At 46.0% G+C, this 27,586-nt stretch overlaps 1 protein-coding gene across 15 annotated transcripts in view; it reads left to right on the plus strand.

Moving 5' to 3' along the window:
- Positions 1 to 27,586, plus strand: part of ADGRB1 (adhesion G protein-coupled receptor B1) — a 290,622-nt gene that overhangs the window by 198,461 nt on the left and 64,575 nt on the right. For 8 of the 15 annotated variants that reach the window (XM_065054578.1, XM_065054574.1, XM_065054575.1 and 5 more), the window contains 3 exons: positions 2,054 to 2,195; positions 23,760 to 23,863; positions 25,009 to 25,104. In XM_065054578.1, coding sequence (XP_064910650.1) covers positions 2,054 to 2,195; positions 23,760 to 23,863; positions 25,009 to 25,104 — 342 coding nt within the window. Of the gene's footprint in view, positions 1 to 2,053; positions 2,196 to 2,271; positions 2,405 to 23,759; positions 23,864 to 25,008; positions 25,105 to 27,586 lie in introns of those variants that run through there. The other 7 variants (XM_065054579.1, XM_065054585.1, XM_065054584.1 and 4 more) reach the window with 4 other exon arrangements.

The raw sequence follows: 27,586 nt of genomic DNA on the forward strand, positions 1-27,586 counted from the left end.
TGGTTAGGGAAATGGAGTGAAGCTCCGTCTTGCTATGTGAGGAACACGTCAGTGTGTGCACAGAGTCAAAACCTGCAAAAAACTTCTCTGCAACTCAAGGCACGTCTGCCGGAGCCAGCAGTATGGAGAAGTCCAGGCCATCTGTGATACACCTAAGGCTGCTGAGCAGCTTGGCTCCATCTGGAGCTGCCTTGAGCTTGCTGCTGGCATTCTTGCCTAGGTCCCCTCCTCTGAGGATGGTCAGATGTGGAGAGTGGACATCTGACATCTATGTTCCTCCAGTGAAGGCATATGGCATTTTTGCTTTGCCTCCACATCCCATGCCAGGTTCCAGTGAAGCCCAGGTTATCTACATGAATCCTGACCTTCTCATCTGTTGCAATTCTGTACTTTACCCTCTGCATTTGTACCCCGTACGTGACCACATTTTGGGAGAGGGGTCTGGACAAGACACAGAAGCAATGGGTGGAAAAATAACAGTACTTTTTTTGGTGACAACTGTACCTTGGCATGCAAGGCAGAGCATGAGATTCCCCTTTTCCTTGGCTTAGCCCTTAGTAATCACTTGGAGACAGGGCTGCAATAACTTTTCCCGAGGAAATCATCCCATCTGTGGGACAATGGCCAACTTCACGTTGAGCTTTTCCCACCTACAACCCTTTCCCCATTCTACTGCTCTTCCCCAGGCTGAAAGGATACCATGAGAAAGCAGGGCCTTTGTCCCTTCAATCTCTTGGGGTCCCTCTGACCATGAGGCATCCCTTCCTGGAGCTTGGGAGGATGGGGAAGTTCTGAGAGGAGTCCTGTCATGGGCTATGGAGACCCTGGCCTGAGAGAACTAGGGGGAGAAAAAACAAGCAAGCAAGCAAGCAAACAAACAAACAAACAAAACTAACTAAAAAAAAAGGAAGGGATGGAGTAGAGACGTCGGGGGGGGGGGGGGGGAGGGGGGGGTAGGGAAGGTGTGGGGTGGAGTCACATATTTTGCTTATCAGGGGCCGGAGAGGGCTGCACTCCCCTGGAGGGATCATGTGGCTGGGGGAGGTCTATGCAGGGGGATACGTTTATATGGGGTGTAGGGCAGGGGTTTGAATGGGGTATATGTGGAGCATGACAGGGCTATGAGAGGGAGCGAGGTGTGTATCAGGTCTGTGAGACAGGTCTACAGGGTTATGCATCCATTTATGGGACATAACCCTACCATAGGGTTAGGGAGGTGTATTTTGGTTGCACAGGACAGGACTATAGGAATATTTATCCATTTATGGGGTGTGTATCTGAGCTATAGGGTTATATATCCATATAGTGGGTGTATGGGACAAAGCCATAAGGTTATGCATTAATATATGAGACATGTGGGAAAGAGCTATAGAGTTAGGGAGATGTATATGGGATGTGTGGGATGGGTCTGTGGGGTCATGGATCCTATATGGGGTGTATGTCATAGGGCTTTAAGGTTATGCATTCACAAAGTGGGTGTGTGGGATAGGGTTATAGGGTTAGGGAGGTGTATATGAGATATGTGGGATGGGGCTGCAGGATTATGAATCCGTATATAAAATATGTGGGGCTGGGCTGTAAGGTTAAGGAGATGTATATGGGATATGTGGGACGGGTCTACAGGGTTATGCATCCTTACATGGGGTGTATGTGACAGGGCTATAGGGTTATGCATCCACATAGTGGGTGTGTGGGACAGGGCTATATGGTTATATGTGCATACATGGGATATGTGAGCTATGCGGTGCATATGGGGAGACTGAGGCAGCGCAGACCAGGGACTGGAGGGGGACGTTTACAGTGGTGGGGGGCAATGGAAAGATCTTAGTGGGATGGGGAAGTGGGGGGAGGGACAGGACCAGGACCAGGACTAGAAGATCCAGGTCCAAGGGGGAGTGTGGGTGATGGGATGGGGGTGGTGATGGAAGCGGCCGGCGGAGGCGGGGGAGGGGGCGCGGTGCCCGCTCCCCGCCCGCCCTGACGGCCGCTCTCCCATTCTCCCCGCTCCGCCGCCCCGTTCCTCCCTCCCATCTCTCTCCCTCCCTCCCTCCAGCAGAGCCTCCGCCTCCGCCTCCCCGCCCGGCGCCTGGTCCTGGCGCGGCTGCCGAACGGTCCCGCTCGACGCCTCCCGGACTAAGTGCCTGTGTGACCGGCTCTCCGCCTTCGCCATCTTAGCCCAGCTCAGCCCCGACATGGTGAGTCCCGCCGGCAGAGCCGCGGAGGGAGGAGCAGGTGGCGGGGGGGGACACGGGGGACAAGGGGAAATAAAGAGGGAGGGAAAGGGACGCGACCGGAATGGAGCAGAGCATCCTCGGCGTGCGGCTTTCGGGTACCGCGGAGAGCCGCCGGGGACAGACCCCAGCCCTGCTGCAGTCCGGTGTCGCCGGGACCGTGGCGACACAGCGTGAGGCTTTGCATCACCCTCCCCACCTTCATCACCGCCCTTCCTCTCCCCTTCCCCCCGCGACCCTGACCGCAGCTTTGCGGAGGGGGACACACACACTGGGGGATGCCGCTGCCCTGCATCCTGCCATCCCTCCATCACTCCGCTGTGCGTTTGAATATGAATAGTGTCAAATGTGGGGGGTGACCAACCCCCGTCGGGCGTGTTCACTCCCATGGGCTCCCCACAGAGGAAATCTTCGCACGTGTCTTATTTTGGGGGGGTTGATCGCCTCGCACCATTCCCGCTCCCTTCTGCTGCTCGCTCGTGTCCCTCTTCCCTGCCTCAGGGTCCCTTTCACTACCCCACTTTGTTTTCTTGGAGGATGGGCTGTGTTCCCCACTCCGGAATAGGGGACAGTGGAGGGGAAGAGTTGTGAAGTTTTGGCCACTGTCGGTGACATGAAACGGGTGCCGCGTCTCGGATGGAACCTCTGGAAAAAAAGTGCAAGATTCCTAGAAATTATCACTGGGCGGCTGCACCCTGAGTCAGAGAGTGGGGCGGGTGCCAGAGCACCAAAGTCAACACCAGGGTGGTCAAAAGGGTCTTTGCAGTCTCCACTCTTATACCTTGTGCTTTTTATTTTTATTTTTTTTTTTTTTAAGTAGTTTATCCCTTTTTCGATAGTTCCCTGGTTCATAGAGTAAAGCCCTCCCTATCCCCTCCACCTATTGCTTCTCCATGTGCCTGGCCACTGGGAGTTACTGGGCCCTTGCAATGATTTACTAATTATGCCTTGCTTCTTAAATGCTGGCTTAATTCAGCCAAAGGGAAGGGGATAGGAAGAAAGAAAGGGTGACGGTGGTAAAGGGTGGGGGGGAGATCACATTTTCCAAGATGAAGGTTTGGTTTATTATTAGAAACACTAATGTATTTGGTCCACTAGTTACCATGGAAACAACATCTGCACTGAAGTGGGTTTAAAGACACAGTGTTGGTTGTGTTTGCCCGGGCCCTGTGCAGGCCCAACCACTATAGTGTTGTGAAATAGACTCTGGGGTGTCAGGTAGAGCCGCTCTCATGGTCCTTGTGAGAGAGGCATTGAGCTTCTGGTCTCAGCAGAGATGTGCTGCTCGAAGGATGCTTGGAGGTAGGACTGGGACAGATTTCTTGCTTGGAAGGGGACTGGAAGGAGTTGATTGAATTCATGCTGGCATCCCTGCACTCATCTTTTTTATCGAGTAATTTTTTTTTCTTTGCCTTTCCATTGGGCAAGTGGGGGTTTGAGTGAAACTGGGTGAGCAGGGAGGCAGCTTGCTGGGCTGGTGCCCTCCAGGAGTGGTACCCAGCCTTCTTGATGTGACCAGGCTGAGCTCAGGTGAGCCAGCTGGGACTGTCTTCACCAGCTCTGTACCCTATTGTTCTGTACATGCCCTGTGAGCCTACAGGGCTGCGTCCTGCCAGCAGCAAATCTTCACCCTTCAGCACAAGCTACAGCAGCTTAAGTGTCTGGCTCCAGAGGTTTTGATGACCACCAGGAAGATTAATGGCTGAGCCTTGTCCAGTGCGGGAAAGACTCTGTGCTATTGTTGCAAGCAACCCAAACCTGAAAAAGTTTAAGGAGGTTGCATGGCCGGATAAAATAAATTGTGATTTCTGCTGCAGAAATACTTTTAAGGCAAAACCTGAAATGAAGCCAGCCCATGTGTGCAGCTAAGCTGCTGGTGAAGGTCCTCTGCTAATCCTTCTTCTGGAAGCAGGCAGAGGACCAGGCAGTAAGGGAAGGGAGAGAGGAGTCTGGCTTGCCTAAAGCAGGAGTTTCTCTAATGGAGCACTAAGACTTTATCTTCACGTTGTGCTTGGTATTACTTAACTAAGCAGCTAGCAAAAAAAATGGTTAATTTGACTTGGCCAGATACTGCTACTCCCTCAGTTGTATGTGTTTGGAGTGTTATCTGGATAACACAGGATTGGTGTAAGCCCTTTATCATCAGTGCAATTGTTTTAGCATCAGAGAGTGGGCTTGGCTGTAGGAGGATGCAGATTCCTTCCTCTAGGCATGTTTTATTATATCTGCAACTAACCTCTCAGCTAGTCCTTTGGGGTTTAGGCCTAAAATTGCTTCCTTCATCCTCTTTCCAACTCCGACAGCTACTGGTCGTGTTATATTTTCACAACTCCCTTTTTTTTTCCCAGCCTGGAGTCAACTCATGAGCACCAGGATGAGTCCTTTGGCCATGCTGGGGCCTTGCTACCTCCTGAGTCCCCCCATTAAGCAAAGTCCAGAATTGGTTGATGATGTAGAGCATCATCCGGGTTCTCATGATACCACCCTCAGTTTCCTGACCAAGTGTCATTCTGAGCAAGCCCATGCTGCTTCCTTTCCCCAGAGGTGGCATCTCGTCATCGCCGGTGTCTGCGGTGGTGACATTTATAGTGCAGTTTTTCATGTGCCTTTGGAGCTCTCAGGACAAGAAGCTCTGTCCGCCTGTGTCATTAATATTATTTATTGCTATAAATCTCCCTTCTGGAGTCTTTGGCCCTGGCAGCTTGAAATATTTGTCACCCTGGTATGGGAACAGTTTCATTGCAATGAAAAAGGACCAGGAAAGGCTTTTGGGGGATGACTGTTGCTGCCCAGGCAGCTGATTCGGACTTGCCAAGGACAGACTTTTCCCTGGCTGGACTCTGAGAGAAAAGCAGTTTTCCTTGATTTCAGTGAAGCTAGGGGCTGAAAATGATGTGTTTTGAATCAGTTTTAGAGGCAGATGTCCCTAAACCATGATGGAGCTGTTCAGATCCAGCTCAAATGCAGGAGTTAAAGTTTGACTCTTTCTCTGGTTCTGATTTCCCTTGGACACTGCTACTTCAAATAGATAGAGCCAGCCTCTTGCACTGGTTCAGCATGATTGTTGTTTGACCATCATGAAAGATTAAAACCCTCTTAAATTAAGGAACACAGACAAGCTTTTTGAGTCTGTCTTTTAGTTTAGGTTTTATAACATGCCTAGCTTGTTAGGGCAATAGTATTGACATGCTCTGATGCTACACCTGCATAATAGAAGTGCTAATAAAGAATAAGGGCAAAAGGAAATTGCAGAGCCAAGTGTTCAAATTATACTTTTGCAAACCATGGTCAGGCTGATTAACAGTCTTTTAGTGGTGTTTTTTCAATATTTCTTGCTGGTATTGGCAATTTCTTGGAGATGGGAAGGAAAGAGAGCAGGAGCCTGAGGATGCACAGGAGAACATCTTTGGTTGTCTTGTTTGATTTTGGCTCATGTTGTGTCTCTTACCTACCAGTTTATGATTGGTCTTTATAAAGCTGATCAAGCTTTAGAGATGGGTTCTTACAGAACTTATGACTGTAGTAAGACAGTACTCTCTCCCCCTCCTTATTATCATCATCTGCAGAGATGAGGCTGATCAGAATTGGGCATCTGAGCTCTGCTTCCGTTTCCAGTGTTAGTAAAAGTGGAAAGATGCTAATGGCAAGAACTTGTATAGATGTTGAGTTTGTGGTGCCCATGCTGAATTTTTTGAACATCTTGTCTCCATGGTGGTGTTTTCTGACAAGCAAATGATTAGTTGGAAGGGCTGTACAACACCTGTGTATTTTTGTGGGGTGTACTGTAGCAGACCAAACTACAGAGCTGACTTGGAAGCCTGCTGGCAAAGGCGGGTGAGTGTACACAGAGAGCAATCTTGACCCTGTGATATCCCAGGATGTTGCAAGAGGCTTTTTTTTTCATTGTTACCTCCAGTTTGTGTGAATGCAAAGCACCTTTCCTGATGTGCTTCCTACCCAAGGGGACAACAGCTTCTGAGTTCTTCTCTCACCTCACAAAATTTACTTTCTTTTCCTGAAAACATCCCAACTTTGTGTGTGCAGCAAAGGAGAAGAAATCCTTTTTATCCTGGGGAAATAAGGAAGCACAGAAAGTAGACTTTCAGCGTACATCTTGGCTGAGTGGGCTGTAGGAAGGGAATCAACATACAGGTCTGGTTTGTTCTTGCTCTGTCTTCAAGATCTTCCTCCTGAAAAGATTCCCCTGTGCTATGGGAGGTCTGTGTACTTCAGGGAGCGTGTGCAGACGCACAGTGAGTTATTTTAAAGTCCTAAAACTCTGTAAGGCTTCACTTGCACAGGGAATAGACCCAAGTTTTCCAGCAGCATTTTTTTTTCCCCCTGGAAAAATGTTGATGTTAATGAATTAAAATATTTTGTAAGGGTGTAGCTGTTCTGACAAAATTTTGATGAAAAATTATAACAGTGTTTCACTTAGATGAGACCAGAGCACTTTATTTAGAGCTGGATGTTTTAACATTTATATTCTACCATTGTTTGTCAGGTGAGATTTGGAGTCTGAATTAAAAAAAAAAAAAAAAAGCCTTTTGTATACCTTGAGAACATCCATTTCTCACATTTACTGTGGTTTTCAGGTTTTGTTAATAATGGTGCTGCTTCTCCTGCAGTATTAACTCTTTGATTCAAAATCAGGACTTTTCTGTTGAAGGGAAGTTCTCAGTTTTGCCTAGCTTGAAGTCTGAAGGCATCAAACTACTACAGTTTGTAGAGAGAGTCTGAAAAAGAGCTTATTCGACTGGTGGATCTGAGTGTATTGGCTTAAGCTGCAGGACAGAGCTGTTTCTGTGCCTGTAAGTGAAATTGTGACCTTGTGCTAATCACTTCATTGTTTTCTGCTTCCGTTTCTCCAGCTGAAACACCCTTGCAGGTGACATCCCAAGCTGTGTGCATCTGTATTTGCACAGTGCCCCAAGCCTGAAGGGTGCTACAGAAAGGACCAAGTATTGTCATTTCCCTGACAGAGCATTAGAAACCTCTGTTTGCTTGGTTAGCAAGAGCTGTGCCAGGGTGAACATTGCTGAGTGAAAAACATTCGGGCTTTTGAGGTCCAGGTTCTCTGTAAGCCTCCCGTGCTCATGTCGTTGGCACCTTTTCCTGCAATCACCCTGTTTTCTCCTGGATGCTGCTGTGCATGGAGTGTCTCTTGGGAGCTGAATGTGCCTCTTGCTGGGGAGCCCTTGAATTCAAAACGTTTCCTAAATTTTCCTGTGGATTTGTGTTCTTACTGCTGGACTCTCCCTAGATATGTAGAGGCCAAAGCGGGAGTGATGAAGAGACACTTCAGCTGGACTCTTGCCTGTCTCAGGAGAGCTTTGTGGTGGGACTGGGGAAGGTTATGGTGTAGGTGCTGCTGGGGATTTCTGGGGTTTGCCCATCTCCTGCTCCACAGCAGGAGCAGCTGCTGTGTTTTCTCAGGGGTGCCTTTCCCTGACGTCTGTGGCAAGCCCATAGGGAACAGGCTGTGATTCTGCAAATCACAAGCTTGTCTTTCCTTCACTCAGCAGGGATGCTATTTTCACTAAACCCAGTATAGTCCCCCTGAGTTTCAGCTGGCAGTGACAGCATAGATAGAGTACAAACCAGCTGGGCAGATGGTTTTCTCCTCTAACTCTCTCTTGTAATATGATTAGGAGGTAGCGCAGATATGTGATGCCCTTAGATGGCCAAATGGACCAACCACAGTCTAGCTTCCTCTTAAAAGAATTGCATTATTTTTCAAATGTGGCCTCTTAGCAGAGAAGCCTGAATTGTGATCCTACATCATCACTTTGCTGAAAGTCACCTGCTTTTAAATGTTTGCCAGTATGTCTGTCAGTATGGATTGCAGAGTGGATTTGGGCTAAATCTCATTTGAGTTTGGAGAGGATCTGGGGTCAATGTACGGATGATTTATGCTGGGTTTTTAGAACAAGGGGATTTCTCATAGGGCTTGTGCTGGGCTCCAGGTGCCAGGGAGCAGAGTAACCCCAGGTTCGTTATTTTGCTGGGAGATGTAAATGCAGATTGCCATTGCTATATGCTGTACTCAGTATTTAAGAAGGGATCCCACCAGCAAATAAGTGATTGGTGTTTGAATATATATAGGAAAGGAATCAGAGACAAAGGTGATAGGAAATCCCTTTCAGTTCTGTGCATCTAGGAGAGGCAACACTTGAATATATTAAAAGAAGACAGGTAGCACACATAGTAATAACAAAAGGGTTTGGCTCAGCATAATAAGCAGTCATCCAGCATCCCACCTCCTTCGCGGCTGTCTGCGGATTCAGCTGTCTGTCGAACCTGTGGGTAGTTCAGTAGATATTCAGAGCCGACAGCTTTCCTCTGCCGAGTTTCTGCTCTGCACTCATGGATTTGCTCAGGTCTTTAGCTCACGATGAAAAAAAAACACAGAAAAGTCCAGGCAGTGGGATTGCAGCAGCGTGGGTCTGCAGCTCTTCCCCCTGCAAGCCAGTGAGCTCCGCACAGCCCTGGCAGTGACTCTTCTGCAGGCAAATGCTGCATCACCCTCTGTCTCTTCATCGGAAGGGGACGTGGGAGAGGAACATGATCAAGTGCCTGAGAGCTTAAAAACCTTTGTGGGATTCAGTGCTTCAGTGTGAGTAATATTAACCCAAATTCAGCCATCGGTGTAAAGGCAAGAGCAGCACTGGCACTAACCAAGTGACCCTAGGAGGAGACCAGGGCTGAGGTTAGTTGTTTGTCTTCAGTTGAAATTAAAGACACCCCCTGCAAGTTTGACGTACCATGTGTACTTGCATTCCTGAGGGGTCTGGTGCCTGTTTTGAGCTGCAGTGCTTAATGGCTTGCTGCCATGAAGGCAGCTTAGCAAGCGTGACAGCTGCCCTATTACCCAGCCACAGCTTACTGCTCTGTGAAAGGAGGTGTGGATTTAAGCCAGGACACCAGGGTCTTCCCAGTTCCCACTTTCTCCTTTGTTACGAGCTCAGAAAGCAGCTCTCAGACTCAGTGTGTGCAGATTTGAGCCATCGAGGGCCAGCAATGTGAACTAAGTGGGTGAGTGGTACCTCTCCGGGATGCTCTGCTCTGTGTTCAAAGAGAATGACTGGTATGGTACGTGGGTGTTGGAGTCTGTGATTTTGCGTGTGGGAGAGGATGATGTGTCAGAGATGTTTAATGTGGTACCTCCACACTGGCGGTTGGAGGTGGGGTCTGTGAGACAGTTTGAATCTTTTTCTCAAGGAGAAAAGTCTGAGGGGAAAGAGAATACCAGTCTTCAAATGGGTAGAAGGTAGCTGTGGAAAGGGAGTAATTGGCTTTCTGCGTCTGGTGGGGATTGGACTCAAAGTGCAGTGAGAGAGATTTAATTTAGGCACAAGGGAAAACCTTCTGGCTGCAGGGATAGCCAAGCACCGAGAACCCAGCCTCCATCAGCAAAGGTTTTCTTGAACAGTCTGTGGATGGTTGAAATGGTTTTGAGGCAGGGAAATGAATGAGCTGAGCTTGTCAGGTCTTTTCCCACCATTTTACTTATAATTGTGTAAACCAGATCATTTTTTCAGACGCTTCTTGCTATGCAGAAGAGAAAAATGTAGCAGAGATGTGGCATGTTGCTGGGAGGTGGAGGAGTAGAATGGAGGCAGATGGGGAAGATCTGGCGCATTAGGGCATGTGTTTGTAAAAATCACAGGGTTTGTCCATAAACTGAGAGACCACTTTGCCTGCTTTCTGTATCCTGATGTAGCTGCTGATCCACTGTCTTTTTATATTTTATCATGTGTTATTTGGACCGCTGCATCACCTGGGAGGCTTAGCTGTGGAGCACGACTTCGGTCTGCTCAGAGCTGAATGAGCCACAAAGCCACCCCAACCCAACATAGGAGAAGCACAGATGAAATTTCCAGCTGAAATACAAGGATGCTTGGATCTGGGTGGGTGTGGGGGCACATGTAAACAGCACGAGGGCATTAGTCATCGCGATCCGCAGTAAGTTGTGGCACATCTGCCGTTGTCAGGCTTGTTTTGTAGGCATTGCACCAAGGAGGGCTTTACAGAGGAGGTTTAAAACAAGAGCATTTGATAGTTTTCTAAGTTTTTTCTTTTTTTTTTTTTTTTTCTCTTTTCTGGGGAGCTTTTCCCAAGGCAGAGGATGGTGTGGGAGACATCACAAAGGTGCTCGTTTGAAAATGGTAACAAGTGGGTGATGGAAGCTGAGTTTCATGGGCTCATCAGGGGAGGGAGTCAGTGCATTAGTGCAAATTGAGATTGTCTTCATTTTCAAAGCACTTCAAGGACTAAGAATGTTGTGTTTCAAGAGTTAGTTGAACTGTTCAGCATTGCTTGTCTTTCTTATACTGTTCTGAACCCATCTCCATAGTATTTTGGTGTGGAAAATCCCCTTTTAGGTAATTTTGGCAAGCTGCTACACCACTGAGTGCTGTTGTGCCCTGCCTAAAGGCTTAGGTTGTCCTTGAATTCCCATGCAGTAAGACGTGGAAATTAAGTCGTTATTATTTGTTACGACAAATATCTAGTTATTTAAACCAAAATTACCTCAGTTTCTGAAAAGCTTATGCCTTTCATGCTGTTCCTATCTATGAATAGCTGAATGGACAAATCTACTGGCCAGATTTTGGCAGTAATGTCAATCTTAAAGCAAAAATGGGCAACATGCATGGAAAACAAATGTCAGACTTGTAATTATGAATATTTGATCTTGAAAATACCCTTAAAATGACAGGGCTGTCTAAGCAGGAAACTGGGATTATGTTGTGTGTGATAATGGTCAGTCAGAACAGTCTGCAGCTCGAGTGCTCACTACCTACCTGCCCTACTAACCACAAGGATATACAGAAGATATTCAATATATATTCTGTGAAAAAAAAATTACTCTGCTATTTTCCCACAAGCAAGATGACATTTTCATTTTTCATGACAAATTTTACTTTTTGCTCTTCTATATGTGGCAACCACATCAGCCATTCCCCAGTTGAGAAATATCCTACTACTGGGGCCCGTTTTGGTCTTGTTTATAACGATGTGGTACAGTTGTAAATCCAGGGGCTGTTACAGTTTTACTTCCCAGTCACTCAGCTGTGAATGAGATGGGTGTCAGGGCCAGAAGCTGATTCCTTGAGATTCTGTGTTGAGGGAATTAGCACCAGTAACTTCCCAGTAACTAGCTGTGTATTGCACTGGGTGGGCGGAAGCATGCTGGATCCTACGGGCTTTTCAGATTACAATGGGAATAAAGCTGTTGTTATCATCATAACAGTGTACAGACAATCTGTTAAATGGCTGAAATCCCTTTATCTCCATTTTGGAAGAGAACTCTTGCCACTGAGCCCCTGAAAGCCTCAGGGAACTGATAACGAACTGGAGACATCTTTTCCTTTCCTTTAGGCTGTTGGTTTAACTTTAGTTTGGGTCAGAGTCATTGCCAGTGCATGCATCTTCAGTGATAGAACAGTAAGAAATGGGAACCTTTGCCTGGATCCTGCAGGAGAGGAATCACATCTGCAAAGGGAGTGAATGAAGAGAGGGTTTAAGAGGTGTTTTAGGGCTGGCTTGTGTAGTCTTTGCACAAGTGTTCACACAACAGAATCACAGAATAGTTTGGATTGGAAGAGACCTTCAAAGGTCATCTAGTTCAACCCCATTGCCATGAGCAGGAACATCTTCACCCAGCTCAGGCTGCTCAGAACCCCATCCAGCCTGGCGTGGGATGTCTCCGGGGATGGGGAATCCACCACCTCTCTGGGCAACCTGTTTCTGTGTTTCACAGCGCTCATTATAAAAAATTTCTTCATGTGTGGCCTGAATCTCCCCCCTTCTAGTTTAAAACCATTAGCCCTTGTCCTGTTGTAACACACCCTTCTAAAAAATCTGTCCCCATCCTTCTTATAGGCTCCTTTTAAGTACTGAAAGGCCACAATAAGGTCTCCTTGGAACCTTCTCCAGGCTGAACACCCCAACTCTCTCAGCCTGTCCTCCAAGCAGAGCTGTTCCATCCCTCTGATCATCTTGGTAACCTCCTCTGGCCCCTCTCTGACAGATCCATGTGTTTCCTGTACTGAGGGCCCCAGAACTGGACACGGTGTTTATGGCTTGTGCTTTGAATGAAGCTTTTCTGAAAGGATGGACTTCAGTGGGCAAGGGTGCTAGAAAGGGAAAGAAAAAACAGTCATTTGCTCTCCATGGTGGCAGGCAGCAGGGTGATATGAACATCTTTAGCAGAATTCTTCCTCCAGACTCCATGGCTTCAGGTGTTCCCCTGCTCTTCAGTTGTGTCTCTCCCAAGGGCAGGATGTGTGGGCAGAGGAGGCAAGTATTGTCCCATGCTGTGGTGAGAGCTGCCGGTCTGGCATCACTCATCAGCATGACATTGATAAAGTAAAACAAACAGCGGGCTGTTTTGGAATGATTTGGTGAAATGCTGTCGCCTGGCATGGAACCAAAACACTGCTTAAATCAGGATAAACACAGTCTGGATTCCACCCTTATTTTCCATTCCCAGTCTGCCATGGAGTTATTTTATCTTCACTGTGTGTAAATCTCAACACATTTCCCTGCAAGGTGCTCAGCACTGCTGCTGCAAAGTTACTGGAGATGACGGCGCACTTGTGAAACCAGGGAAAGATGGATAATGCAAGGGCCAGCTTGCAGATCACTTAGGAACTTTGAACTGATTATCCTTTGTGGAGTACAGAGAAGGGACAATCCCAGGTAAAACAGAGTGGTAAAGAAGGCTTTTAATGTAGTTAGAGCATATGTGTATACTGTAAAATAATGTTAGTAATAGTAATAGTAGTAATAGTAATGATAATAATTTATATGGAAAAGGATACAGCAGTGTCCTACAACTGCCCCTATGGTTTAATTGTCATAATATTCCCCAGCTGTGTCTTAACTTGTCCTAACTAGCAATGTCCAATGTAGTCCAGGGGATGTCATGGTCTATGAATGTTCCACTAGGTAGTACAGACGAGAGCCCTCTGTTTTGAATGGTGAGTTTTTATGAATATTATCTATACCACATCACTTCATCTCAGGGGAATAGGGTCGGTCCTGGACCATTTCATTTTCTAGGATGAGCATAGTGAGATTGAGTTTTTCTGCTTACTGTAGTGCCTTTGAGAGTGGTACTGCACAATCTGATTGAAGTTCAATTCTGCCTCTGTTGTCTCAGAAGGAAAGAGTTCATACCCATAGAGGTATATGCCATTTTGATTATTACTAGCTTTACTGTGGAAAACAGTTCTATTTTCTCTTCAGCGTGCTTTAAAGGGAAAGACTGAAACAGGGCAAGTCTTACCATATACATGAAAAGTAAAGACTTAAAAAGCAGACACTCCATCTGGCCAGCTCACAAATAGTTAAGGCAAAAGCTCTCTCCTCTCTCTCCTCTATACCACCCCACGCTAACATTGCACAGCAGAGAATGAGATGCTGGTGCTTGGTTGTCCTGATGTAGCCATAGGAACCCCCTAAGGCATTTACACATATCAAAAATCTAAGCTGAATTAAGCTTTGGAAGAGAGATGGAGAGCAGCATTATTCTCTTCCATTTCCAGGGGGGTTAAAATAGGCCCCGGAGAATTAAGGCCAGTGTTTGCAATCTAAAGCAGATCAGTTGAGAGGACTTTGAAAAGCTTGTCTTAAATGATGGAGCCACGTGTACACAGTTGACCTGTGGGCAAGCTGGGAATAGACCCCCCTGCCTCTCCCCATATGCGGTCCCCTTGCTCGGTATACTGGTTCCCAAACCACGGCTTGTAAAGGGATGCAAAGTGGCTCACAACTATTCATCAGAGCCCTTTTAAACAGCCATTTTAGTAGCCTGGCCAGGCAAAGTACAATGAGGAAGGGGTGGGAAATAAAGCACAGTGTATTTTAAAGAATGACATCGAGCTGTTTAGTGAAAATCATAGACTCATAAAACCATAGAATCATTTTGGTTGGAAAAGACCTTTAAGATCATCAAGTCCAACCATTAACCCCACACTGTCAAATCCACCACTAAAATATGTCCCTAAGAACCTCATCTATATATCTTTCAAACACCTCCAGGAATGGTGACACAACCATGTTTGGTAACAGCTGACTGGGCAGGAGAAAAGTGGTCCTCAGAGTTAATATGAGCCTGATCCACCCCTCTTTGATATCAGGACTGGAAACTGAGACACTGAGAGAGGAGTCTGGTAGTTCAATGAGTGGCAGCAAGCTGACTGTGACGTTGATGACCGGCAGGTAGATAATGTGTCCTATTAACTCCTGTAATTCCCCACCAGCCTGACGGAAATCATCCTGACAGTTCATATTAACAAAAGGCTGCGTGACCACTCTTCTGCTCTGAGAGCTTCATCAAGGCTGTTTACTAAACGCAGATTGCCATGTTGTATCTTGAGAGCAGACTCAATATTGAATGAAGAGTTAGCAATTGTTAATAAATAGTAGCATATTAAGATGTCTCTCAGGGTGATTTTTGTGTACTGTAATTATACAGAATTGCCTGTTAGACTGGCCAAATTACATAAAAGGGGCCCTCAGCACCACAAATGTGTTCCCAATAATGGGTGACTATTAGCTTTGACATGAGAAGCCTGTAGTTATGACACAAAGGAAGCAAAATGAGGTAGTAATCCTCTGAACCTGCCTTGCAATGACATGGGCTGGGAAGGATGTTGTGTTGTTCCAGAAAGAAGTTGTGAAGAGATTATTTGTTAATGATGCTACTAAATGATCTTCATGTGGGGATCTCAAAGTCCTCCTCAGAGGTTAGATGATGGAGAAGGCTCTGGGGAGACCTTATTGGGGCCTTTCAACATGTAAAGTGTAACAAGAAAGATGAAGAAAAACTTTTAAACAGGTTTTGTTTGAGATAAAGTTGAATTTCTCCACAGTAGCTTGTATGGGGACATGATTTGGATTTGTGCTGAAAACAGTGTTGATAACAGAAGGATGTTTTAGTTACTGCTGAGCAGCACTTGCACAGAGCCAAGGCCTTTTCTGCTCCTTAGACTGCCCCACCAGTGAGGAGGCTTGGGGTGCAGAAAAAGCTGGGAGGGGATACAGATAGGACAACTGTCCCAAAATAACCAAAGGGACATCCATTGCTTTGGGACTGACTGGGCATCGGTTGGTTGGTGGTGAGCATTTGCTTTCTTTTGCATCACTTTTTTTTTTTTTTCCCCTCATTATTTAACTATCTTTATCTCAACCCACAAACTTCTGTACTGTTACACTTCTGATTATACCCCCCCAGTCCTTCTGCAGGGGGAGTGAGTGAGCAGCTGTGTGGTGCTTAGCTACAGACCAGGGTCCAGTCCACAACACCAGGGCCTGTAATGTCAGGACAAGAGGCAATGGTTTTAAACTGAAAGACTGTAAATTTAAATTGCGTATAAGGAAGAAGTTTTTTTACAGTGAGGGTGGTGAGACACAGGACCAGGTTGCCCAGAGAAGTTGTGGCTACCCCATCATTGGAAGTGTTCTAAGTCAGGTTGGACAAAGCTTTGAGCAACTTGATCTAGTGAAAGCTGTCCTGGCCCATGGCAACGGGGGTTCGACTAGGTGATCTTTCAAGTCTCTTCCGACCCAAACCACTCTATGATTCTATGAAAAAATGGCTTGATGTCTCTTCCCTACTCTTCTGCTTTGAGTTGAATGAACTCTGTAGTCCCTTTGATGGTGCAGACCAACCAGAAAAGCTCATTTCAGCTGTGGCCCAATGGTACCTTTACTACATCTCTGCTACTGCCCATTTTTTGGGGGTCCACCAAAAAGAGCTTTTGTCATGCTCATCCTATTTCTTTGTCTTGCAATTTCTGCAAGAAATATTTCTTCTGAGAGGGGAAAACTGAGCCTTCCCTTGAGCAGCTCATCTGTATTTGTAGTTTTGGCATGGGTCTCAGCAACTGCCATGCCCTGGCATGAACAGACAGCTGGAAATCAGTGATACTTTCACTGGGCACTGCATGATGGTCAGGAGAGTGATGGAATATGAACAGGATCTTCTTATTCCTTGGGTCTGCTCCCTATGATAGCTTGCCTTGCATCTGCTTCTTCTGCAGGCAAGTGCAAGGATTTGTTCTTCTTGGTTCTGCAAAGTCCTTGGGGGTGGACACAGACATCAGCTACACCTTTGTCAGCTGAAGTGTGTTAAGAGCCTGGTTCTCACCTGGGTGAAGGTGTCATAGCATCACTCATTACCAAAGTCCCTAAAAGATACTGTGGATTGCTGCCCTATGGGGTGGCTGCTGTCCTTTTGTCAAGTGGTTGTGCTGGGGTAGAGTATACAGCTGGTGCTATATCATACCACCACTGTATATATGCGTATGTACAAAGGGTCTGAGCCTGAATGAGAAACGCAGAATCTAAGAGAACAGGGATTAAAACAAAACAATAAAACATGAAAAACCAGGATTTTTTGGCAGATGACAAGAGCACATTCACCCCTTTGCTATTCAACCCTCTTCAGTTGTTTTCTTACAGCATTGACATACAACCCCTTGTTTAGAAAGCTGTTCACTTTTGTGACTACTGGTAAAAGCATTATTTTCCAGCAATTTTAACAACCAGCTTTCTGCTTTGACAAGAGTTGTCCAACCTGCAACAAAATCAATACAATGAGGCTTAAAAAGCTTCTCAAGAATTGTGAAAAGCCTTTAGGCCAGTGGCACACTAAAGGGTTCCTGAGCAATTCTCAGAGTAAATCACACCCACCTGGTCCAGTTCTTTGTCAGAAGAGTAGAGTGAGTCTCATTGTTTTGAGCTTATGACCTATGAGCAAAGAGGCAGAGGGAACTGGACATGCTTGGTCTTGCAAAATTGAATGTAAGGGGCAATCTAATGAGAACCTACAGGCATCTAAGTGGCAATTACAAAAATTAAAAAAGCAATCTCCTTTCACTTGTGTTGTCACAGTAACTTGAGAGGTTCATATGTGACCTTAGGAAAAGCCCTGTCACCAGGAGAGTGACATGGCCAAGGATGGGTCCCTAGAGGAATGGAGACTCTCCACCGTTGAGAATTCCCAAGGTTCCTCTAGACAAACCATGGCCAACCTCACCTGATGTTAGTGATAGCCTTGCTCCAAGCAGTAAATTGGATTAGAAAGCTCTAGATGCCTCTTGTAACTAGTATTCTTGAAATTTTCTGACTTAATGAGTCTTTAATTTCAAATGTGTAGGAAATCAGGCTCAAGGCAACCATTCTGAACAGCAAACACATTTCTAAAAACAAACAAAGCCCAGAACCCCAAATTCCAAACTTGTATGTCTGTGTTTGATTTGGGAGAAAAATAGATGTTCAATTTTTCAGTGACTTCATTAGTATGATTTTATAAAGACTTTGTACAGCCCTTCTCAGTATCAAGGATGGAAAAAGCAGAAAGAACAGTTTGCTTGTAAGGACTCAGGCAAACTCCATGGCATTAAGAAATACCATTTTTGACTTTGTTCTAATTGGAGCCTATTTGACCCTGAAGCCAGAGCGGGGTAATGGAACAAGCGCGACTCAAATGAAATCGCTTCTCACAGTGTTGTGCAGAAAGTAAGAGAAGGAAAGAGAGGTATGCAGAAAATGTACAGAGGGGAGAGCCAGAAAGATGCATTAAGAGCAAGAATAAAGGGCAGAATATATCATGGAAAATGGCCAAAGGAAGGGATGGAAGAAGACAAAGAAAAAAAAAAAAAAAGAGAGAGATAGAGAAAGGAAAAGAAGGAAATAGAAGAAGGAAGCAAAGTGAAATTGAAAAGAAAAAGAGTAGTGTCCTTGTACCCTGCTAGGCAGAGTGATGAGGTGGTAGGACAGCAAGCAGCCTCGGGCAGTAGCACTCGTTATTTCCATCGCAGTTGATGTCATTGATTGCTTCTCTCCTCCCTTGTCATGCTTGGTGACAGAATTGCAGGACTTGCGACGTATGACATCCTGCTCTGTTCTAGACCAGGGTTTTCTCTCCAGCTCCAACCAGACACGGCTTCATCTGTGTTTCAGCGAGCTTCTGGATGGCACCCACCAACAAACATGAGGAGGTGGTGAGGGACAGGCCATCTGGGATCATCTCCAGCCCAAGCAGGTGTAGATCCTGTTGCTAGCCTGCCTTTTGCAGACAACCAGTTTGCTCCTCAGCTGTGGTGCGGGGAAACTCCCATAAGACTGATTTCTCTCTTACCTTTAGAACGCTTTCCTCTTTTTCTCTTGATATTACTGTTGCGTTTAAACCAACCTCATTTTCCCCACTCATTCTCCTCCAAGGAAATTTCCTTTGCAAAGCTCAGATCATACCGCAGCCAACCACCTTTTGTCAGGGGGTTTAATTAGTCAGAGGAAATAAAATAAATGATGCTTCGTTTGCCAAAGAGAAGAAGTGGGGGATGGGGGAAAGGAAGATGAGGACAGAGAAACCTTAATAATGAAGAAAGAAGGGAGAATCCTAAGCTATCACATGGGCCTAAGCCTTTAGATCTTATTAGTCCCAAATTAGCAAGCTCCTGCTTTTATTGCAGACAGTGTTTTTTATAGTTATTCACCCCCATGATGCCAACAAAAACTCCACCAGTCTCTTCCCTGTAAGAAGAAGAGATAAGGTTTGTGGCATCTCCTCAGAAAGAGTCTTTCCAGTGAGCATGGGGTTTGTGAAAGTCTGGCTGAAGGATAAAGAAGGAGGTGCAGATCAGGGTCTGTTTTTGTGGGAAGGACTGCAGATAGACACCAGCTCTTACCCACCCATCTGGCCACTACTTGGCCGGTTGTCATTTGTGCAATGCCTTGCCAATGTGCAAACATCTGACCTAGGAATAGTCCAGTACATGCAGACTCTTACTTAGCTGATGGAGGATCTAGGAGAGGATTACGGGTGATGTGGGTTGAGGATAGCAAAGGAAGTGAAATAATGTAAGGTTGTTGGGGATGGAGGGATGTCAGAGAACATGTGGAAGAGAGGGGATTTAGGGTTACTGTGCTGGACACATAGGGACATAGTCTGCTCATGTCTTCAAATCCTAATGCCATTTCTTCAGTTTCTCTTGGATGGTTTAGGAGTGATCTATATGTCGGGCTTTTTTTTTGCTTTAATGGAGCTCCTCCCCCACTTTTATCCAGCTACCCATGAAAAGTCACTGAAATGAGACCTACTTAAATCAAATGTCACAATCGATGCTCATCCCAGGCCACCATTTGTGCCATGTGAACTCATATTGCCCTGAGGGGAGTAGCAGGGAGAGAAAAAGGATTGGGAGTGAACTTGGAGGGGGTGAGTGAAGAGCAATTCACATCTGAGGAGCTTGCACTTCACGGTGCTTTTATGAGGAACATGCACCTCTGAGGTGGGGCAGGGCTGTTGCCCGCATGGGTTCTGCAAGGGGAGAAACAAAACACAAGTGGCAAAGGAAGAAACTGTGGCTTCATACTGGAGATTGCATCTCTCTCTTTCATACCCTATTCCAGTCTTGACTAAATCAGAGGCTTCTGTTCCCAGAAGAAAGTCCCTTCCACATTTCAGTTTTTAAGGTGTAGGATACGATATTTCAACGCTTGAGGTGTCTGGAGTATGTCTAATTTCAGTTTTGTTTGATGGAAGACAAATCAAAATGTTGATATTTTCATTGAAATTTCTCCCCGATTACCTAGTTCCCAAAAAAAATGCTTCTACCCTTCCACAAATATTTGGCAGGAGTAAATGCTCAGGATGGGAATGCAGGCACATGAGTTGATGGTTAAAATTGCAGTGATCCAAGTGTCTGTAGAAGTTTAGAGGAAGAATCCACATGTGAGCTATAACAGTTTTCACGAGCATTTCTGAAAGCTCTAGGTGAGTGAGATGCAGGTCCTTGCTGGGTGCATTGGTGAGGCTCTGTGCCACGTTGTTCCTGCAACTTCTGCACAATTGCTGGCAGTTAAAAGGACTAAGATATGGGATCCAGTTCCATAACTTCAGGAAGTTGAACCAGGCTCAGCATCCAGACCCTTTGTACATGTTTGTGGTGTAGTTTTGAAGGGTCCCAAGCCTCCTGTTTCACTGAGCAAATTCAAGGAATGTGTACAGGCATGCTGGGGTAGTGATGTGTCAGAGCCAATGTGGTCAGTAGGGAGGGGACATTGCAGAGAGGTAGCACCACACTGCAGTGCAGTTTGGCTCCCAGTCTGTAGCTGATTTGCATCCAGTAAAGATCCCTCAATCAACCTGTACTCCTTTGGGTATATGTGCCAGTTGGGCATTCAAGCCATTGAATGTGTCACTAAATTTTTGTCTCAGATCCCTTAAGCTCTTGTGCCAGCCTTCCCAATAGCTCCTGTGGGCTTCACTGCAGTGGTATGGAGAAAGTTTTCTTCCTCTTTAATTTGCCCCAATGAGATTTAAAACATGTGAGGTGCCCTTGGTCAAAATATGAAAGTAAAGAGGATCTTCCCCAGCTCCTCAGACTGCAGGGATAATTCATCTCAGATCCCAGTATATCAGGGTTGTGTGTCTCTTCTTTGTGGTGGGCTCTGTGGAGTAAACTTGTACTGATGGTGGACCTGGAGTCAATGGACATATGCTTGCTTTGCCCATGTGTTGAGCCGGCCAGACTCCATATAAGCATAGCACTGAGCCTTGCCTGATATATTTTGCTTTGCAGCAGGCTCAGTAGCCTGGAACAGAGCTGCAGCAGCCTCAGCTTCATGGTGTTCTGCTGACTGGAGGTTCAAGTTGAGCAGCCTCATGCCTGCCAACAAAACAGTGTAGACAAGTCCTTAGAGGATTGCCTGTTCCATTCCCAAACTCATGTATAATTGTGTTTTGTTTTGTTTTGTTTTTTTTCTCCTGTGCTAAGCCCTTGCTATGTTAGAAACTGTCTCATCTCCATGACTATAGCAATAGGTGTTGGTACTGTGTCAATCTAATAACTACTTTGATTGTGCTCCTACACCTCTGCATACTGCCTAATCACCCTAAACAGAGGGTTCTTGTGTGTCTACTGCATGGTGGGTCTCTGCTTCTCTGCCTTCACACCAGCGGAGATCACTGATGTGGAGAGGAGAATCATGATGGATAAAAAGCCCGCACCAGGGAAAACCAAATGGAATCAAGATCCTCACTCTAAGATGAGAACAAGGGTAGTTTAGTAGAACTAGTCTGGCTGATGTTGGCTAGTTACCCACTTAATCCCAGTGACGCAGAGAACTAGATTAGGAAAGGTTAGAGCACGTCTGTTTTTCTTGATGTTGCAACTCATCTCTGGAGGTGGTTGACAGAGATAGGAAGCCAAATAGGCCCCTTGTATTCCAGGAGGAAATAGTTGGTGATTTACTGAGCCATCTGGACCCTCACAAGTCTATGGGACCAGATGAGATCCATCCTAGGGTGATGAGGGAGCTAGCAGAAGAACTTGCCAAGCCGCTCTCCATCATCTTCCAACAGTCCTGGCTCACGGGGAGGTCCCATATGATTGGAAATTGGCCAGTGTTACCCCAGTCCACAAAAAGGGCTGCAGAGCTGACCCTGGCAACTACAGGCCTGTCAGCCTAACCTCGGTGCCTGGCAGGGTTATGGAGCAGACCATCCTGAATGGAATCACACAGTACCTTCAGGATGGACAAGGGATCAGACCCAGCCAGCATGGGTTTAGGAGGGGCAGGTCCTGTCTGACCAACCTGATCTCCTTTTATGATCAGGTGACCCAGCTGGTGGATGAGGGGAAAGCCGTGGATGTGGTCTATCTGGACTTCAGCAAGGCCTTTGACACTGTCTCCCATAATATACTCTTGCAAAAGCTGGTAGCCCATGGCTTGGACAAGTGTACTCTACGCTGGGTTAAGAACTGGCTGGAGGGCAGGGCCCAGAGAGTGCTGGTGAATGGGGCTGCATCCAGCTGGCGGCCAGTCACTAGTGGTGTTCCCCAGGGGTCAGTGTTGGGTCCAGTCCTGTTTAACATCTTTATTGATGATTTAGATGAGGGGATTGAGACCATCATCAGCAAATTTGCTGATGACACCAAGTTGGGAGGGAGTATCGACCTGCTGGAAGGCAGAAGGGATCTGCAGAGGGATCTGGATAGACTGGAAAAATGGGCTGATTCCAATGGGATGAAGTTCAATAAGGCCAAATGCCTGGTGCTGCACTTTGGTCACAGCAACCCCCTGCAGCGCTACAGGCTGGGCGCAGAGTGGCTGGAGAGCAGTCAGACAGAAAGGGACCTGGGGGTACTAATTGACAGGAAGCTTAAATGAGCCAACAGTGTGCCCAGGTAGCCAAGAAGGCCAACGGTATCCTGTCCTGTATTAAAAATAGCGTGGTCAGCAGGACAAGGGCAGTGATCCTTCCCCTGTACTCTGCATTGGGGAGGCCACACCTGGAGTATTGTGTTCAGTTCTGGGCCCCTCAGTTCAGGAAAGACATTGAAGTGCTGAAGCGGGTCCAGAGAAGAGCAACATGACTGGTGAAGGGACTTGAACATAAGACCTATGAGGAGAGGCTGAGGGAGCTGGGCTTGTTTAGTCTAGAGAAGAGGAGGCTTAGAGGTGACCTCATCACTCTCTATAGCTACCTGAAGGGAAGTTCTAGCCAGGTGGGGATTGGTCTCTTCTCCCAGGCAGTTAGCAACAGGACTAGGGGGCATGGGCTTAAACTCTACCAGGGGAAATTTAGGCTGGATATTAGGAAGAAATTATTTACAGAGAGAGTGGTCAGGCATTGGAATGGCCTGCCCAGGGAGGTAGTGGACTCGCCGTCCCTGGAGGTTTTTAAACTGAGATTGGACATGGCACTTAGTGCCATGATCTAGTAAACGGACTAGAGTTGGACCAAGGGTTGGACTCGATGATCTCTGAGGTCTTTTCCAACCCAGTCGATTTTGTGATTCTGTGAAGAGCTGATGATCAGCAGATCTTTTGTATTTAGACAGGAAAGTAGAACCACTCCACACCAGCATTTCCAGCAATGACCCCTGCATAGGAATAAATACCTTGTGTAGTAGTGTAAGAATAGTGAAGTGATGGATGATATGACTGGATGATGGGTCCTTGGGGAGTTTATACATCTTGTTTTCATTTGCTTGCTTCATCTCCTCCTTTTCCAGATGGATGTTAGTAGCTGGCAGAAGATTTTCACCTTCTTTCCATCCTCCCACCTTCATCACCATCATTCTCAGAAGAGCTCATTTGTAAATTGTTCTAGTGTAGGCACTGCCTTTTGCTGTTGCCTCATTAATCATCCTCAAAGTATTGCACTGGATATGAAGGACCTGATACTCCTCTTGCAACCCACACCTTTTACACACCTGCCTCACCATGGATGTCAGAGTTGTCACCCAGACTTAACACTGGTGTGTGCGGGGCCAGAATCAGGTCCAAAAAATGGCTGGGTCAAACATAAACAGATGCTGATCTTCTCTACTCTTTATTTGTATGTGCAGTGCGGTGTGAAGGTCAGGTGAGTTGACACATAGAAAATTAAAAGGTGTGCTCTTGACATGAAATTGAGCTGGTAGCATTTGCTGAGCATCTTTTTTTTTTTTTTTTCCCCCTTTCTTTTTAATTTTTTTTAATGTCTTGCTTTCTCTCTTTCAGAACATGGAAAAGGTGCTGGTCCCCTCTGTCACATTAATTGTAGGCTGTGGAGTATCTTCGCTGACACTTTTGCTGTTGATTATCATTTATGTCTCTGTTTGGAGGTATGACTTTCATTCTCTTCTTGTTGGGAAAAGTAACTGTCTCTTGATCTTCATGGATTCTGGAGGTTTTGCTCTCCTGCTTTGGGTGTCTGGTGCCTGAGGAACAACCATTTGCTAATGAGCGGGTCCTGCAAAAAGTCATCATGGTGACTTAGTTGGCATTATTCTTTCCTTTTAGTGCCATAGAAATTAGTACAGTGAAATTAGTGCCATGACCCCATGGAGTCGCATTGTTCCATTTTCAAAAGCCGTGTACTGGTTTAGATGCTTTTGTATACCCCAGGAAACCTTGTTTTGTGGAGAGGTGGACCTGCACTGCCTTCTGGCAGGCAGATTGCTTCAAGGTCTTCTGGCTTGGGTCCTTGATGACATCAAAACACCCATGACCTGCTATGAAAACACCTGGCCTGAAGAACTAACAGCACTTTTCAGGAGCTTAAGGATGATAAACTGCATGGTCTAAATAACTCTTCAACCCCTTAGTTTTGCCTTTTGCTTCAGATGCATATTGGAATACTCAGTACCACCCATTGCAGAGAGCTCTTGTACACCTATAAGCAGGTCAGGTGCAACATTAAATTGTATTATTTATAGCAGCTGAAGTGGTTTTGTAGCAAAGTTTTATTGAATAGAGGCCCACATTTCTGCTAGAAATGTTTTGATGGATTGTATAAGCTGGAGGACCCGAGATGTGAAAGGGATTATCTCCCTATACTGCATTGAACGAGGTCTGAATTTACACTACTAGACCCATGCCTCTCCTAAACCCATAGCAAACATGCTTCATGACTCTAAGCTAAGTAAAACAAAGAAAACCAAAACCAGGTAAATGACTGTGAAACTGAAATGCAGTGGCTACAGAGAACATACTGTCTGGAAATTACTGATGACCCTTTTGGGAGAAGGGATCACTCTGAGGATGTTATTTTGGCAAGTGATTCTTCTTAGTAGGAAGGAAAGGGTAAATTCAGTTCAGAGTTGTGAACTGAGATAACTTTTTCTACCCTTTGATAGAGGAAAGAAACAAGAGAGTAAAAAATGAGCAAAACTGCAGCTTTTTTGTTGATACTGTGACAGTGCATAGTGGCTAGTTGATTATGGCAAGTGCTCTGAGCTGAAGACTGATCATAATAACATTTATCTAGAACTCAGGTTTTTCCGTGCCTGGGGTATCATTGGATGTGCTCAAGTCCCTGTCCTCTCCTGCTTTTCCTCAGGCTGGGCAGCACTGGGCAGCGCTGGTAGGTGACTTACTGGTGTCACTGGTGTCAGGATCAAGTGGAAAATTAGGACAGAGCAAGTGTTCGAGCCTCACTCTCTCTTTCCTATCAGAAACAAGTTCAGGATCTGAAACCCAAGTTTAGATATGAGGTTGAATCAGTTTGGAGCATGCCAGAGTCATTTGGAATAACATGATGTATTTTCTTCCAGGAGTGTGCCCCTCAATATTTACTATTATTGAGGACAGTGAAGTTAATTTCCTGCCCTGTTTAAAATAGGCTCTTTTTAATTTCTTATTCCAGCCTTTGTATTATGCCTATGTCCAAAATTATCAGCACGAGTTTGGGGACATGCTTATGGGAGGCTTGAATGGGCATTTCTGAGCTAGCCAAGGATGGACATGCATTTCCAAGTGATCCTGAGACCAGCTATATCTTGATTAAAGGGCTCTCTATCCTAAGTCTCTTTGTGTAAATATTTGTAAAGCATGATCAAGTGATCTCTAGAATTTCTCTTTGGTGCGCTGAGTTTGTTTCATTTCTTCTCTGTAGATCATGTTTTCATGTTTTCTCAACTTCACAGCATTCCCATGGCCGAGCCCTGAGCACTCTGTGTGTCCTTTTTATTTTAGGCATAACTGCTGGACATGAATGTGCTGTCCTATTAATGGTCTCAGGAACATCATAGTCAAGTCAACTTTGTCTCCTGGCTCCCACTTTGTTTTGCCCTAGACATTATATAGCCCAATAGACAACAGCTGGAGCAATGCTAAGAAGTGGGATAAGCAGTATTACTTCAGCTGCTGTTGATAAAATACAGGAGCCATATCAAAGCGGTTCTTTTTCACCATGCAGAGGAGAAAATCCTCATGCCTTAGCTGCCTGGTCTTCTGTAGAGAGCACTCACCAGAGCTCAGCTGTTTCAGAGAGCTTTGGCTGGGAAATTTCCCATTCAGACCTCTGGACAAAGGCATCTGGAGCATGCACACATAGGATCAGCTTGAGTATGAAACACTTCTGATGAATAGGCTCAATGAGGCTGACAGTCTGGAAGCTTTCCCAGAATTTTGCCCAGCTAGGGTTTGTTTATACATGGGAAGCAGAAAGAAAGGGCAGAGGAAGAAGAGGGAAAGGAACAAGGTAAATAAAAAAGGGGCAGAGTAAAAAGGAGGTGATCACAGCTTTGGGCTGCATATCGGAGAGGAAATTAATTTACCTTCCGCTTCCCATTCAAGAGCCCCAAATGATGGTCACTCCTTAGTGGCACCTACTCAGCTATCAGCATGAATGGCACAAGCTTTTTGATGCAAGCAATCGCTTCAGACGCAGCCAACTTGGCACAGTCTCATAGAAAACTGGACGTTGTTTCTGTTTGACGGCTGTTGGTGGCCTGTTGGTGGACTCACTCCAGTTCCCAGCAGACAGATGGCTGTGAAAATTCTGCTGCAGATGGTGCATCTCTGGCCTTATTAGCAGCTTCGACAGAGAGGTCAGTGACACAGTGGACCATAAAAGTGGAGTGACCTTATTACATCTCGGCAGTGGCTGTCCCGGGTCACAGCTGGAGACACGGTCTGTGTGTGGGCCACGTGCTCCACCACCCATGTGGAAAAAGAGGGAGAACTGAAAGAAAAATAACTTCCCTCTTGAAAACTGACATGAAGATGAAAAACTAGGGAGAAAAGGAACCATTCAAGGGTCAGAACAGGTGAAATGACTTAGTACCCTGTTCCTCCAAGCTTTCGTTTGTACCACTCTTTTCAAGCAGCTCCTTGACACGGTGGTATTTCTGGAGTGCCCCCAATGTGTTTTCCATCCCTGAACTCATTGCAATTTGACAGCCTCTGGAGTCAGTGACCTTTCCATAGCATGGAGATCAATTCTTGCTATCGAATAGCTCTTCCACCAGCCCATCAGCATGTGGGGCACGGCAGACCTTTTTCACTGGCGTCGGCTGGGTGAATGCAATATTGCTGAAAGATATGAGTGTGAGCTTTTCTCGCTCCCTGCCCATCGAAGCCTGAGGATTGATTTAGTGCTTGTCGATGAGCTCTCAAGGGGCTTTTAACACTTGCTTTAAACCCAGGAGCTCTGTTTTCACTAGAAATGCTGATGCACTCCGTGGCCCTGGTGGGAGGTAACAGGGATGAGTAAGTGATTGTGTGGAGAAGGATGTGTGTATGCACAGTGAGAAAGCAAGAGTGACTCAGTGTTTGCAGAGAGGAAAGGAGAATAATGGGGACAAAGAGACAGACTGTGGGGTTTTCCCACCTTTTCCATCTGTCCCAGTTTGCACAGGGCTTCTCCACATCCTGGAGGGTCCAGGCCAGAGCAGAAGTTCCCTAAATCTGCAGTGAGTTTTCCCCTTCTTCGGTGACTGAGTACAGCATATTTTGATAAATAATCAGAGTCCATGTATCAGCTAAAGTGTAGCACCCTGGAGTAGTTCTGCCTTTGCTGGAGATCTCTCCTCTAGCAAAATCCATCAAGTTTGATGCCTTTT

The sequence above is a fragment of the Columba livia genome, chromosome 2 (assembly GCF_036013475.1).
Source record: "Columba livia isolate bColLiv1 breed racing homer chromosome 2, bColLiv1.pat.W.v2, whole genome shotgun sequence".
NCBI classification, from domain to species: Eukaryota; Metazoa; Chordata; class Aves; order Columbiformes; family Columbidae; genus Columba; species Columba livia.